General features: G+C 31.7%; 1 protein-coding gene across 3 annotated transcripts in view; it reads right to left on the reverse strand.

Moving 5' to 3' along the window:
- Positions 1 to 5,705: 5,705 nt before the first annotated feature.
- The window catches only part of LOC108756915 (DNA repair protein RAD50-like), a 10,570-nt gene continuing 2,462 nt past the window's right edge, over positions 5,706 to 13,813 (reverse strand). For all 3 annotated transcript variants that reach the window (XM_018501089.1, XM_018501090.1, XM_018501088.1), the window contains exons 3-18: positions 13,525 to 13,668; positions 12,967 to 13,408; positions 12,746 to 12,900; positions 12,489 to 12,687; positions 12,185 to 12,408; positions 10,014 to 10,379; positions 9,826 to 9,946; positions 9,335 to 9,716; positions 9,028 to 9,233; positions 8,600 to 8,937; positions 8,056 to 8,475; positions 6,802 to 6,927; positions 6,449 to 6,724; positions 6,242 to 6,375; positions 6,020 to 6,151; positions 5,706 to 5,951 (exon numbers count right to left, since the gene is read on the reverse strand). In XM_018501089.1, coding sequence (XP_018356591.1) covers positions 5,738 to 5,951; positions 6,020 to 6,151; positions 6,242 to 6,375; positions 6,449 to 6,724; positions 6,802 to 6,927; positions 8,056 to 8,475; positions 8,600 to 8,937; positions 9,028 to 9,233; positions 9,335 to 9,716; positions 9,826 to 9,946; positions 10,014 to 10,379; positions 12,185 to 12,408; positions 12,489 to 12,687; positions 12,746 to 12,900; positions 12,967 to 13,408; positions 13,525 to 13,668 — 3,879 coding nt within the window. In that variant the 3' untranslated portion in view covers positions 5,706 to 5,737. The remainder of the gene's footprint in view (positions 5,952 to 6,019; positions 6,152 to 6,241; positions 6,376 to 6,448; positions 6,725 to 6,801; positions 6,928 to 8,055; positions 8,476 to 8,599; positions 8,938 to 9,027; positions 9,234 to 9,334; positions 9,717 to 9,825; positions 9,947 to 10,013; positions 10,380 to 12,184; positions 12,409 to 12,488; positions 12,688 to 12,745; positions 12,901 to 12,966; positions 13,409 to 13,524; positions 13,669 to 13,813) is intronic.

The raw sequence follows: 13,813 nt of genomic DNA on the forward strand, positions 1-13,813 counted from the left end.
ATACAATATTTTTTTATCGTGATTCAATGTACGTGATTAAACTTAACAGATAAACTCTGGTCTCAGAAATGTATCGCGAGGACAGACATATTACGTGAATCTCGTTGCGCGTCTTGAAGCAATCTTAAATCGGAATCGAATGGAAATTCTGTTTAGGCCTTGCAAGAGAATAATTGATATCACTGAACCAAATTATGCCTGCAATCTTCGGCGCGAGGGAAGATCGAACGCAAACTGAGCGCGTTTCACGTTAATCTCTACAATCCGATCTGTCGGATGTCCTTCTTTTTCGCTCAATGTCTGTCGAGGATTGCTTCAAACTCGATTTCCGCCGAAATACCGCGTACACTTCGCTCTCACATCGATTACGCTACACCTATACTCCCGTTTCTTTATTTTTTCGCCGATTAATGTACGCTATTCGCGTACGAATCTTTTCCAACCGCCCGATCTTGTCGATATATATTTTCATTATTATTCTTATAACATGTAAATGCGTCTCGGAAAACTCGTAACTACGTGCGACGAATATCTAATTATAAGTAGTGCTTCCGATTAGAGTTTCACAACTGCTAGGCGAAGCAGACTTCGATGCTGCAATTTATAATCAATGCTCTTTGTAACGCATCGTATATATGAATGAATACAAGCATATAATTTTTTTTTCCTAAGGATATCATATCGGATATGATAATTCCGCGAAACCGAGAGCCCTTTTATCGCCGATCGAAGCATTTTTCGCCCTATACACGCCCAACCGTGCTGTCTCATGGGCGACGCGGACCGCTCCGCGGAATTCTTTGAGAAACTACTTCGTAAAATTGGGGACGCGGCAGGAGAAGGGAGGAACGAGGCGGCCGAATGAATAATAAATATGGTTATCGTTTAGTTGATATTTTGAAGAGGGGGCGCGGACGGAAATTCCCCGCTTGTCCCCTCCCTCCTCACCGAGGGATCGGAGTGAGAAAGGGATCAAAGCGGATCAGAGATGAAGGCCAGGGGAGAGAGAACCGTCCTCTCGTTACGTTTCTGTGCATCAATTGCTCGAGATAGTCCGACCGCGAATCACACGGCACGGCGTATCGATAGAGCAACAATATCAATCGCGGCTATCACTGACGAATATCGCGATCGAATTTATTACCAAGAACGCGTAATTATATTGCGATCAGCGTTGATTCGAAATATATATTCGCGCAGAGATTGTACAGTTCGTGGAAAAAAAAAAGAGCGAAAATAAGATGGAAATAAGCTGGAAACATCATTATAATGGATCGTGACAATATCTGAAATAATAGTGTTGAATGAAATTGTTAAGAAATAATGCTGGATCCAGTGAGACCTGAGTTGACAAGATGAGAGAAACGTGTAAAGAACTGCGAAACATTTCGATTTGTCTTTTCTATACAGGGTGTCCCGAACTTTTTAACATACCGCTTGTGGGCAGATAGATCAGACTACGTGCCGAGTCGAAAAGTCCTCTATTTTGCAATTTTTACAATAATTAACAAGATATTAATTTCTAAAGATTGCTAAATAAGTGGATAAAATCGACGCATAAGATAACTTTAAAATATTTTTCAAAGTTCTTTATGAAATATCTTAAAAATGTTTCTTGAAGAACTCTTAAAGATATCTTAAAGTTGTTTCACGTGTTGATTTTAGACATTCTGCTCATTGAATAATTAAAAAAAAAATAATCCCTTTCCTCCTTCCTGATTCTCTTTATCCTTTCAAACAACGTTACCCCTTCCATCTCAAACAGGCTCGATCTTTTACAATGTCATTTGATGTTTAGACGTTTAGACGTTCGAGTATCGATAATCGTTTATTTTGTATTTTTAAAAAAAGACTTCCAGTTACACCTTTTAATGGCATAAAAATTATAGTAGCTAATTGCAACTTGACTTCATGTAAAGAATATTTTTATTAATTTTTAATACATATCTTTCTTTATTCAAAGCTAAAAACAGTTTCGTTTTACTTTACGAAGTAGAGACAAAAATTACGCGTAATTAATATCAACGAAAAATATGCAGTTGACACTATAAAATTAAATTATCATATAAAAACAATTATTTCATCCAATGATCGATGTACGATGAATATAGGCGAGCTTACGATTACAGTTGACTATAAAGTTTTTCAACATTATCTGCGAGAACGACTACATCGTCCAACTAATCGTTAAGAACAGCATTGTTACAACGAATTTGGCAGTTTCATCCAAATATTTGAACACGATTGGTTTGATTTGGCATACTATTAGCGGATATTTTGATATGGTTAAGCAGACTTTAATTTTATATTATTATTTTAACATTAATAATAATTAATGATAAGTTGCAACGTTTGTTTTTGTATATGCTCTACAATTTATTAGTAAATTTTAAAATTTGACATCCAGCGTTGATTCTCTTTTTATTTGAAATTGTTGATCAATTTGAGTCTTCTAATTGTATTTATTAAAAAAAAAAATTGCGAAACTTATAAAACGTAGAGGAATTTCTATTTAATTTCCACTGTATCTGTCCACAAGCGATGTGTCAAAAAGACACTCAAGATGTATTTTTAATATATATATATATATTATTTAATATATTAGTTTTATGTATATAAACATATAATTTTATGTTAATACATAAAATACATGTATATATGTATATTATACTATCTATATTATTCAATATAATATAAATTTAATATTAAATATATTAAATTTATATTACGTTAAATGATATAGAGATATTATATATACACACATATATTTATAATATACATACATATATCGATTTGTGGGCCTCCACAACGAAAACGCGTCGGAGTAGTTTCGCTCTCTCCGATGTAGGATAGCCAGGCGATGGAGCGGCTAATAACGATAACGATGCTAGAAACGATAATAGAGTTGGGGGTTTCCGCGGTTTCCACGGCTCTCCCAGGGCGCTGATTGCTGGAACGGTGGCGGCGTTCAGTTTCGCCGTCGGGATAACGTCCTGCAGCGCAAAGCGCAACGGCACGGCGATGCCGTCTCTCGCTTTTCGACAATCGTTACAGCTGAGCCGAAACGCAAACCCTCCGATGCATTAATTTAAATGCAGAATACTCCACCTCAAATTAGATCAATCTGAAGTCTGAACTTTTATTTTCTACAACGAAAATGTCATGTTTCTCCTCTCTTCTTTTAATTCTTCGAGCGATCTCCAGACAATCCTTTTCTCAGAAATTGATATTTTAAATTAGAAACAAACATTTGATAATTTTCCTGAAATTATATTTCACAAACAAAATCGCTACTAAAATAAAAATCATAGTTGCATGATGAAATCATGTAATTAAACATGTAAATCATCGTAACGTCGTAACAGATTGTTCCAAATCAGTACGTGATTTTAAAATTACATATTTTGAAAAGTCACACGTTCTTTTTTCTTCTATTTCTATCATTCAATTTCTTTAAAATTCGACAACTATAACACCACATGATGGATGAAATTATTTGTAATATCACGATTTTGCAAATTACATCATTTTAAAAAATCACATACTGATTTGATACAATCCATTACGTAATTTACATGTTTTAATTACATGATTTCATCATGTAACGTTGTGACATGATTTTTTTCAGCAGGGATGTAAGCATAATGCATTAATTAAAATATCAAAAAAAGTAACAAGATAATAATAATTTATTTTGATCAAATAATTAATCAGAACAATTATATTGGTGTTTCTTAGTTTTTGATGCACTGAATCCGAATTTATAAGTGAAAGTACCATCAAGTTTTTGTACATCCAGTGTAACATATTTTTTATTTTCACTTATTATTAAGATAATATATGTTTGTTATATTCGGGAGATATTCGATCTTCGGCCAAGGTAATGTTTTTCGCAATAGAATTATTCATAGAATGCTTATCAGCATCAAAATATTAAGATCAATCTAAATGCCTATTAGCATCACAATAATTAAATTGCTTGTCAATTTAATTTGTGATATTACTATTCTAATTCTATTAGAATTGCGTTTCAAGACTAAAAATAAATTCGGCGCGCAGTTTGTGGGATGGAGTATGTATATAAATTCACACAGAATTATTTCAACACTAAAAGATCTAGCTTGATCATTTAGAGTCTTTATTTCCTATTGCATAGTAACATTACAATCTTATAAGACACTTTGTATTATTTAATATATTTTAATTATTACACATCTTTTTTGGTAAAATAATTTTAAAAAAATATACAATCTAGTTTATTTTCTGTTAATAAATTGATGATTACTTCCTAATTGTTTACTTCCTAAAAATAAGGTTTTTAAAAAAGATAAAAGAATATTTTTTGCACGAGGTTGAAATCCCTCGAAACGCATCGAAAACTATAAGAAACGCCTATATATTCCGAGTTGTTACTTGAGCAAAAAATTCTTTTTTGTCGTTCAATGAATAATTAAAAACGTTAATATTCGTTATGAGGGGACGGAGGGAACACACTAATGAAAGAAGATCCAAGGGCCTCGACGACGCCGCCTCGGCCTCAGTGATGTATGCATGCGAGTGCGGGCGCAGATGGAAGCCGTAACGAGTACACAATGCGATGCAAATTGGTTAGACTCGGTATGCCGCGCCGGGCCAGTCAATCGCCCGGCCGGTTGCCTCCAGTCGCGGCGATGGTATTACTAACATCGCTATTCTATTATGACGTTACGACTAGCCGAGCAGCAGCAGCGGCAGCCTATTACGATGTCGGTTCCCTCCCCCAGGCACTCGATTCGCGATAACTCGTTAACTATAGCGGTCATCGAGACTCGCCGGAGAGAGACAATACCGAAATGCCCGCAGCCGACTTTCCGATTGATTCTCGTTACACGTTCGACCGATTCTCCTATCTCAATTGGTGGTCCCAAGTTGAAAACTTGATGCTTTTTAACGTCCCTAATGATACCCCTTCGAGACACTCTAATTATAGAGAGCAGAGTATTATTCATGCGGCAATTTAAAAATAAAAAGGGATAATGTATTTCAAAAAATGTTTAAAGCTATGTGCATAAAACCGGCCGCCGATATTTTCAATGGCATCTTGTAAACATTTCTATTACATTTATGATATAAATTTGTCAATTAGAAAAAAATCTATGGCTCTTCTTTTAATAATGTTGTGAAACATAATGAAGGAATGTTAGAATTTTTTTTCAAAAGTTCATGTTTCTCGAGCAGTTTCGTGTCACATTTTATTTTAAAAATTTACCTATTGTTTTCTTTACTTATTATCAACTCTTGAAAGTTTATAAAATTTTTCATATAGCAATTATAATTATACTATAAATATTGATATTAATTTAAAAAATCAACATTTAAAGATGACACACAGGAATTATATAACACATCTTAAATCTGAAAATTAAATTTATTAATAACAAATACTACATCCTCTTTCCTTTGAGGGGAGGGGGGGAGGTAGTTACAAAATAATTTTCATTTTCTTATAATATTACTTGAGGTATTTTCAACATGTAACTTTTCTTTTTTATCCATATACTTTTTTTATAAGAATACACACACTAATATGTTATGAAAATATACTGTAACAACCATAGGAACATTATAAAAAAATAATATATACATATATATATATATATATATATGTTAAAAGATATATAAATATAGCTGTATATATATTATATAGTTAAAAAATAAGTGTTGATATAAAAACAAAACAAACAAAGTGTATTTTTAATTACTCAGTGAAACGATATCTTTTCTTCGTTGGTGGTCTGTTATCTTCATCAATGTTATCCAAATTATATCTTTTCTTATTTGATATATCTCTACCCAAACCACTGGTTGATTGTATAGGACGTTGCTCTTCATCGGATTCATCTTCACTTTTAACGTGCAAAAGAGAATCCATATGCTCGTTGAAATCAGAGATTCTTACCGTAGTCATTCCACTATAAAAAAATTCAATTCATTATAAAAATAGTCTTGTTTCTTATAAGGAATATATTATATAACGTACTTGTGTTTACGATAAAGTTCGTGGAATTGCTTGTGATTATTCAAATCAGCAAGCTTTTGTAAAAACTTTTCATCGTGACTAATTATAATTAACTGAAAATTCTTTTGATATTTCGATCGTAACTCGACTACCCTGCAACACACATTTAATTAAATTATTTATAATTATACGATCGCTATTTTAAGACAGAAATGCATGCTTTAAACAAAAATACATGCATACTTAGTTAGCATATCTGCTAAGCTGTTGGCATTGTCTTCATCCAGATTTGTTGTTGGTTCGTCTAACGCGAGAATGCCGCAATTCTTGCAGAACGTTTCTGCCAAAGCAAGTCTTATAATTATCGACGCTAATACCTATGACAAATTCGGATGTTAATATAATGCGTCTCACTGTTATTTACGTGTGCTAATTGACCGACATGAATACCTTCTGTCCAGCACTGCAACGTCCTTTCATATCCATTTTACAGCCATGCTTAGTTTGAATCAGTTTGTAGTTATAGCTTCTTCTATTGCTGCCTACACCATCCGTAGGTTCCGTGCAAATCTCTATGCTGCTTGTATCCGTACCTTTATAAACGTGCTTCCACAACTTCTTCATTATCTTATTGACTGTTGACATACGCTCCTCGTGGTATTCAATCATTGCGGTATCCAATATTTTATTATAAGCTTTCAAATTAGCTATAGTATCTTCTTGAACCTAGTAAAAAGAACTACGCAAGTCAAATTTGTTGCTTGAAACTACCAATTAGCATGTTTAATCATATAATATTTTACCGTTAATTCAATACACTTATTGGTGTAATTTCGACGAGCCAATCGATATTCCTCTTTCCGTAATTCTTGCGTGTACTGTTTGATTATTCTTTCCAACTCTTCCTGAGTTCCTAAAGCGACATTCCTCTAAAAACACCATCGAGATCAAATTATTAATTAATAATTCAATATATGAATTTTAAAAGTACATTATATGTGGGTGTCCCAAAATATTTAAAACAATATTCGTTTGCAGATAAGTAAACTAAATCAAGTCTTGTACTATTTTACAATTTCCGCAATAGTTAATGAGATATCAATTTTAAAGATTGTGAAATAAACGCGTATCCGCCCGACCATACCGCTAAATACACGTCCATTCATCGTGATTGCTAAGCATGCAGGAAGTTGTTTACTGCAAACGGCAATAGTTACACACAATATTGGCGATAGAAAACAATTCCCCGCGCTGAGCGGTTGTATTTTGCCACGCGCATGCATTTGATACGTCTATAAGTTTTCTAAAAATCGACAAATATACAGATCTTTAGAAATTAATATCTCATTAACTATTGTGAAAATTACAAAATGTAGAAGACTTTTCGACTTAGTTTAGTCGCACTAGAGACACTCCAATAAGAATTTCGACACAAGTAGTTTTATATGCATGGTAATAGTCTTAACAAAAATTTGCGAAAAAAGGACATATATATTATCAGAGAGAATCAAAGAAGAGTGGAGCGGATTCACTAGAAAGTCGCTATGTTTAGTGCACTGTTGAAATGAGTAGGAGATATGATAGGAGTGTGATGGAACATACGATGTTGCACACACTGGCATTGTACCGCACTAATATTACATATGTACATACACTGTACTATAAATGGCGGAATCAATCAGAGAAGAGAATCACTATCCGCTCCACTCTCCTTTAATTTTCTCTATATATTACTATTTCTTTCTCTTTCTCATTTTGCCCCCCCCCCTCTCTCTCTCCTCTTAGGAATTGTTAAAACACGACGGACTAATAAAAAAAATGACTTTTTCATGTTCAAACATTTACTAGAGAATCTCTAGTCCTGCACACGAGGCATTGTCCTAAATATTTTATGTATTTCACATATTCATATTATGGCGAAGAATAAGTGTGAATATATAATATAGAGATATATGTCACAAATTCACACTTATTTACTCAATCATTTATTCACTCCTTCCTTTTCTTCGCCATCCTCTCATTCTCTTTCCTTCTCTTCTCTTTTTCTTCCTACTTACTTGCCGAAGTAATACTTGCTTGTCGTTTTCTAATTGCTCCCATTTCTTCATCATCTCTTCATAATTCATATTTTTCAATTTTTCATTCAATTTTTTGTATTGTTCTTTCAGGGTTTCTAGTGTTTCCTTAATTTTACGTAACGACATATTGTCAAGTAATTCTCGTTTTCCAATTTCTTGAGAGGCAATGTCCTCCTTCAACTTGCTTACAGTTTGCTCTACATCGTTTTTCTTGTTCATAAGTTCCGTTAGCGAATTATTGTAAGTCTCTATCTCGCGTTCATAACTCGCGAGTTTCTCGAGTACATTACTACTAATAAAAGAATTGATCTCATCTAATATTTTATGCAAATCAGACAAACGTCTAGCACTTTCGGACATCGATTTTCTATCAGCTTCTTGCTTTTGCCAGTTCTTTACCTAAAAGGAATACCTCAACATTTTATCTTTATATTTACATTTGCATTTCAAATAATCGTGGATCGCGTAGGGTAATTTCGTATTCATTTTATTGCCTTGTCCGGCAATATTATAAAAAACAAACCTTGGTCTTTTCCAATTGCTGACTTCTGGAATCCAATTCAGACTCAGCATGTGCTAAATCCTTCCGCAGTTTCTCCACTGTTTCTCCTACAGTAATTTCTCGTGTGTACAAATCACCCTGCTTGTCCTTTAAATGTTTCAATTTCTGCATATCAAATTGTATTTTTAATTCCTTTTCGTGTAACTCGTTATACTTCGCTCGAGCGTTCTGCAGTTTTTCATTATGCTTGGTCAACCTGAGTTGCAATGCATCAATATGATTACAAGTTTCTCTAAGGGATTTTCTCAAAGATTCTCGCTGTGCTTGCGCTTCTTCCATAGTTCTTTCAGTCTTAATCCCTGTAGGAAAGAACATTAATTAATAATTATAAATGGAAATAATTATCGAAATAACATTAATATTAAAATAAATGATCAAAATAATATTACCAGAATTGGCCATTTGAGTTTCCAAGTTATTAACTGCTCCTTTCAATTGCTGTATCTCGTCTATGCATCGATCCCAGAATTTAATATCGCCAATCATATTTTTATATAGCAATAATTTTTTCTCAGGTTCCGTCTTTGAGGCTTCTAGATTCTTAACAGCCATTTTTGACTGCGCCACACTGTTCTGTGTCTTTTTTAACTTTTCTCTACAAAAATAAATATAAATATTAAATATATTAAAACTCTCTCTCTATAACTTCGGAATCAGAGTCCAATTAATATAATATACAATTAAGAGATCACTTACTCTAATATTTTCAAGTCATTTTCTTCCCACTGAATGACTTTCTCGACAATAGGTTTCAATTGCAACATATTGTCGTATTTTTCCTGTTGTATCTTTAGTTCTTGTTCGCATGATTTTAAACGACCGGGTTGGTTACGTATTATATCGCTTTCAATTTCTTTTATTAAATCTGCAACGTTATTCTGCTTCTCAAAATTTCTATGACATAACGGGCAGCAAGGATTCTTTACGGATAGGTTTTTAACATATTCCTTATAGGCTGTAGCTTGATAAGCATAAATTCCTCTCTTGTCCTGAAGATCTTTCACAATCGTTGATTGCATTAACAAAGTCTCATCGAATTCTTTGTAATCGCACACTTCAGATATCTTTTCTTTATTATCTAAAAAGGAAAAACATTTAAATTATCATATAAACAAAAATTTTATATATGTATACAAAGAGCATGAAAAAAAATTATAAAAGATATATTACATATAGGATATTCTTACTGTGTAACTCGATCGTCTTCTTCTTAATATCGGATTCTATATGCCGTACTGTTGTTTCAAAAGCAGTAGTTTTACGTTCTTGAGCTTGAATCTCTCGTGTTAAGGAATTTGTCTCTTTTTCCTAAAATTTATAATCAATGAGATTTTACAAAGATGCAATGTATATAAACAGAAGATTCATCACGTACCAATTTCTGGTGTACACGTTCTAAAGTATCTTTCAATTTTGTTTGTTCTAATTCTTGAATATTTAATAGTATTTTGATGCTATCTCCGTGCTTTCTCTTCAAATTCTTCAATTCTTCTTCCTTAGCTTGTAATGCTGACTTCCTTATTTCCAATTCTGCCATTAACGAGCTTAATTTATGCAAAGAAAAAATTTCGTCGTCAATTGAGCTTAAACTTGCTTCAATCTTATATTTGGATTTTACTTTATCTGCTTTTTCGGCTTCAAGAGAATCTACATTCACCGCGTTGACAAGTTCGTCAATTTTTTGTTTTTCTGTTTTACGTTCTTGTTCGATTGACTTCAATTTATTTCCTGCTGCACCAATCTAGATTAAAACATTTTAATACAATTATTTCTTTAAATATTTCTGTCATAAGGATTTTTGCAAGAATTCTAAAGTCGTCTGTATTACCGACTAACAATATAGAGTTGTTGGCAAAAAAAAATTTCCCTGACTTTTCCCGGTTTTCTCAGTAACTTTTTGAAAAAATTCCCTAATTAAAAAAAAGAAGTTTTTAAATAAAAACAAAGAAAAATGTTAAAATTTTTTATTTTACAACAGTACAATAAAATAAATATATTCAAAGAATTATTTACCTTAAAAAACAAGTTGGAAATATGAATAATAATACAATACGACTTGTAATGGGTGTTGCAACTGTTAAGTGAAACATATGACTACTAATACGTGAAGAGTTAAAAAACAAATAAATTACAAGAAATGATGGATATAGGTATATGTATCTTTGTTTTGCACATTACTTATTGAGATTTTTATCTGTAGTCAGACTTTATATTTAAGGCTTCTTTAAATTTAACTTTAGATGCTCAGTTCATAGTCAATAAAATAATTCATAGAGCATCTAAAGATAAATTTAAGGAAGCCTTAAATATAAAGTCTGACTTTAATACAGCCATTAATCATTTTATTAAAACATTGTATGTTCTAATTATCATTTTAATTAATTTCAATTAGAAATTATTTACGAAATGCTCATTAATACATACATATTTTGACTTTTGTAAAGTTAAGTTTTTTTTCTTTTTAATAATATCTGTTAATAGTTAACTGCAAATTGCTCATTGCAACATTAAAAATATAAAAAATATTTGCATTGCTCCTTTAAAAAATTCTATTTAATTATAATTTCTAAAAAAATTTAAACTTAGAATTTTATAATAATTTATTTTTATCTTAGATTAATAAATTCCTTGATAATAATTTTCCTGATTTTTTCCGGTTCTTTCTGATTTCCCTGACCACTAACAATCCTGAACAGGAGATCCAGGTATGCGGATTTTAAAGAATTCGTTATTATTATACACGAACAATTAATGTCGGCTCATATTGTCTTTTGTTTTAATTTCTTTTGTGAGTTTATTAGACTCGTGTGATAAAGATAATGTAAAGTATTAATGTAATTCTACCATTAAGAAAATTCTTAATTAAAGATAATGATGATACAAAATATTTTTATAGTTTTATTACTCATAAACTCGCACTATTTGTACAAGGTCTGTTTTCTGTGATTGAACTAATGTACACTAGTGCTTGTAATGCTTGTACTGCTTGCACTGACTCTAGATCTAGTGCAGCCAGTACAGTGAACTTATGCAATAAGTTCTGTTGCACTGGAACAAGAAACAGTGTTTGCTGGCATCATTTTGGAAACAGAAAATGCTTTAGTATACACTTTTCGAACTAGTACAACCAGTGCAAGAACAGAAAACAAACTCGTATTTATACAAAAATTATATAATTTAATCGGTAATAGGCGACTTTAAGATTCCCTTAATATGTGTCTGTGAGGTAAAGTTTATGCCAAAAAATTTCGAAATTGAGATTTTTTTTACCATTTCTTAGTCCAATATGTCGCTAAAGCTGTTATGATCGTGATATTTGTTTCATATAAAAGTGTGCAATCTATATTTACAAAATATTAGTCTACAGACAAGTAGTTTGCATGAAAAAAACAACATGGAGTTCTTAGAATTGAACTTAAATATAATTATGAAAAAATTCATGTATATGTATGAGATATTGAAGTAGTCAATGACATAATCGTCTGTAAGTCTTACTTACACTATGATTAATCAGCTTTATGATTTTCTTAAAGAGATTATACTAACCTGTGTTATGTCGTTTCGAATTGTGTCTATTTCGTCTCTTATATCTGTTATTTCTTTCTCTTTAAGGATTTTCTCTGATTCTATCTTTGAATAATTACTACGCAGCATATCAACTTCTCTTTGTAATTCCTTTTCCTCTCTTTGCATACCCAATCTATTTTCCTCTATTTGTTTCTCTAATGCCCGCATCTTTTCTTCTAATCTTTTTGTAAGAGCCTTCACCTCTGAGAACAAAATTTTTGTATTAGCAATACAAGAAAAATGAATTCTATTAAAATTATGCGAAATTTATCCATAAAAATACCTATTTCAGATACGTCTGATTCTACTGTATCGAAATTCCAAGCTTGTAATGCATCATTTAATAACTGATTACGACGAATCACTCTTCTTTCATTATCTTTTACCTGTTGTTTTAATGTACCTACAGTTTCCCTTCGTGTCGCTAAGATATTAGAAATTCTTGTTTCTTTCCTGGAGATGTCTTTGATTTCAGCTTCATTCTGCAAATAGCAAATCAATACATAGTGAATACAAAGATACTATTGTAACATTTAATACCTCTGCTATTTCGACGTTTTTTTCCGTCAATATAGTGTCATAAGATTCTATGAGCGCATTTAATTCTTCTGTTGTTCCTTCATAGATATTTCTTATGCTTTTTTTCAGTTTTTCATATCGATCTTTATGCATATCAAATTCCATCTTTTTTTTCTCTGGGAAAAAAAGAAAACGTTTTTTTTCCTTTAATTATATTTTAAAACGATTTTTTTTCAATTTACCTTCCTCAGTCTGGATATTCTTATATTCTGAATGAAACTTCTGTACTTCTTCAAGTTTTTGTTTCACGGGTTCAAGCTGTTTATCGATATCATTTATTTTCTCCTTTGTAGTATCCAATCTTTTCTTTTGCTCCTTTAGTTTAGTCTCTTTATCCTGTACTTCAGACATGAGTACTTTGTAAGTCTGTTTCTCTGCGTTTAGAGTACGAATATCACTTTGCAATTCTTTCTGAAGCTTTGAAATAGTCTCCAAAGCTTTGTTAAATCTTGCACTGTCAAATATTTCATCAAATCTCTCTTTTAACAGTTTTCCTTGATCAAATGGCCAATTAAGTTCGTCTTGATGGCAAAATATGACATAATTCAAGATCGATCTTGAAACACCCAATGCTATACCAATTTCTGCATCAACGTTAGCACATTTATTGGTTATTGAATCTTTCTATGACAAAAAATAAAAAATATATATATATATTATTCATGCATAATTAAAGTAAAGAAATTAAAAAGGATATATGATTTACAAAATAAGATAAATATTACAAAATAAACATTCACCTGTTTCTTATCTTTACTTGTTTTAGTTACAGTGCTGTCAAGGGTTTTAAACTTCTTTTTTTCTTTTGATGACTCGATTGTTCTGGATACTACATAACTAGTACCCATATTATCGATTACTTCAGCTTTGACAACACCTCTCACCTATGATAATAATTTCTAACATTATTAAGGAAGTTTATATAAAATATAGATTTATTTACAAATAAAAAAGACTCAAACCAGAGAAAAGCTTTAATACTAATTTTTCAATCTAAACTTTGATATATCCAAATTATTTATATAATTA

This window comes from Trachymyrmex septentrionalis, unplaced genomic scaffold, assembly GCF_001594115.1.
Source record: "Trachymyrmex septentrionalis isolate Tsep2-gDNA-1 unplaced genomic scaffold, Tsep1.0 scaffold13, whole genome shotgun sequence".
NCBI lineage: Eukaryota > Metazoa > Arthropoda > Insecta > Hymenoptera > Formicidae > Trachymyrmex > Trachymyrmex septentrionalis.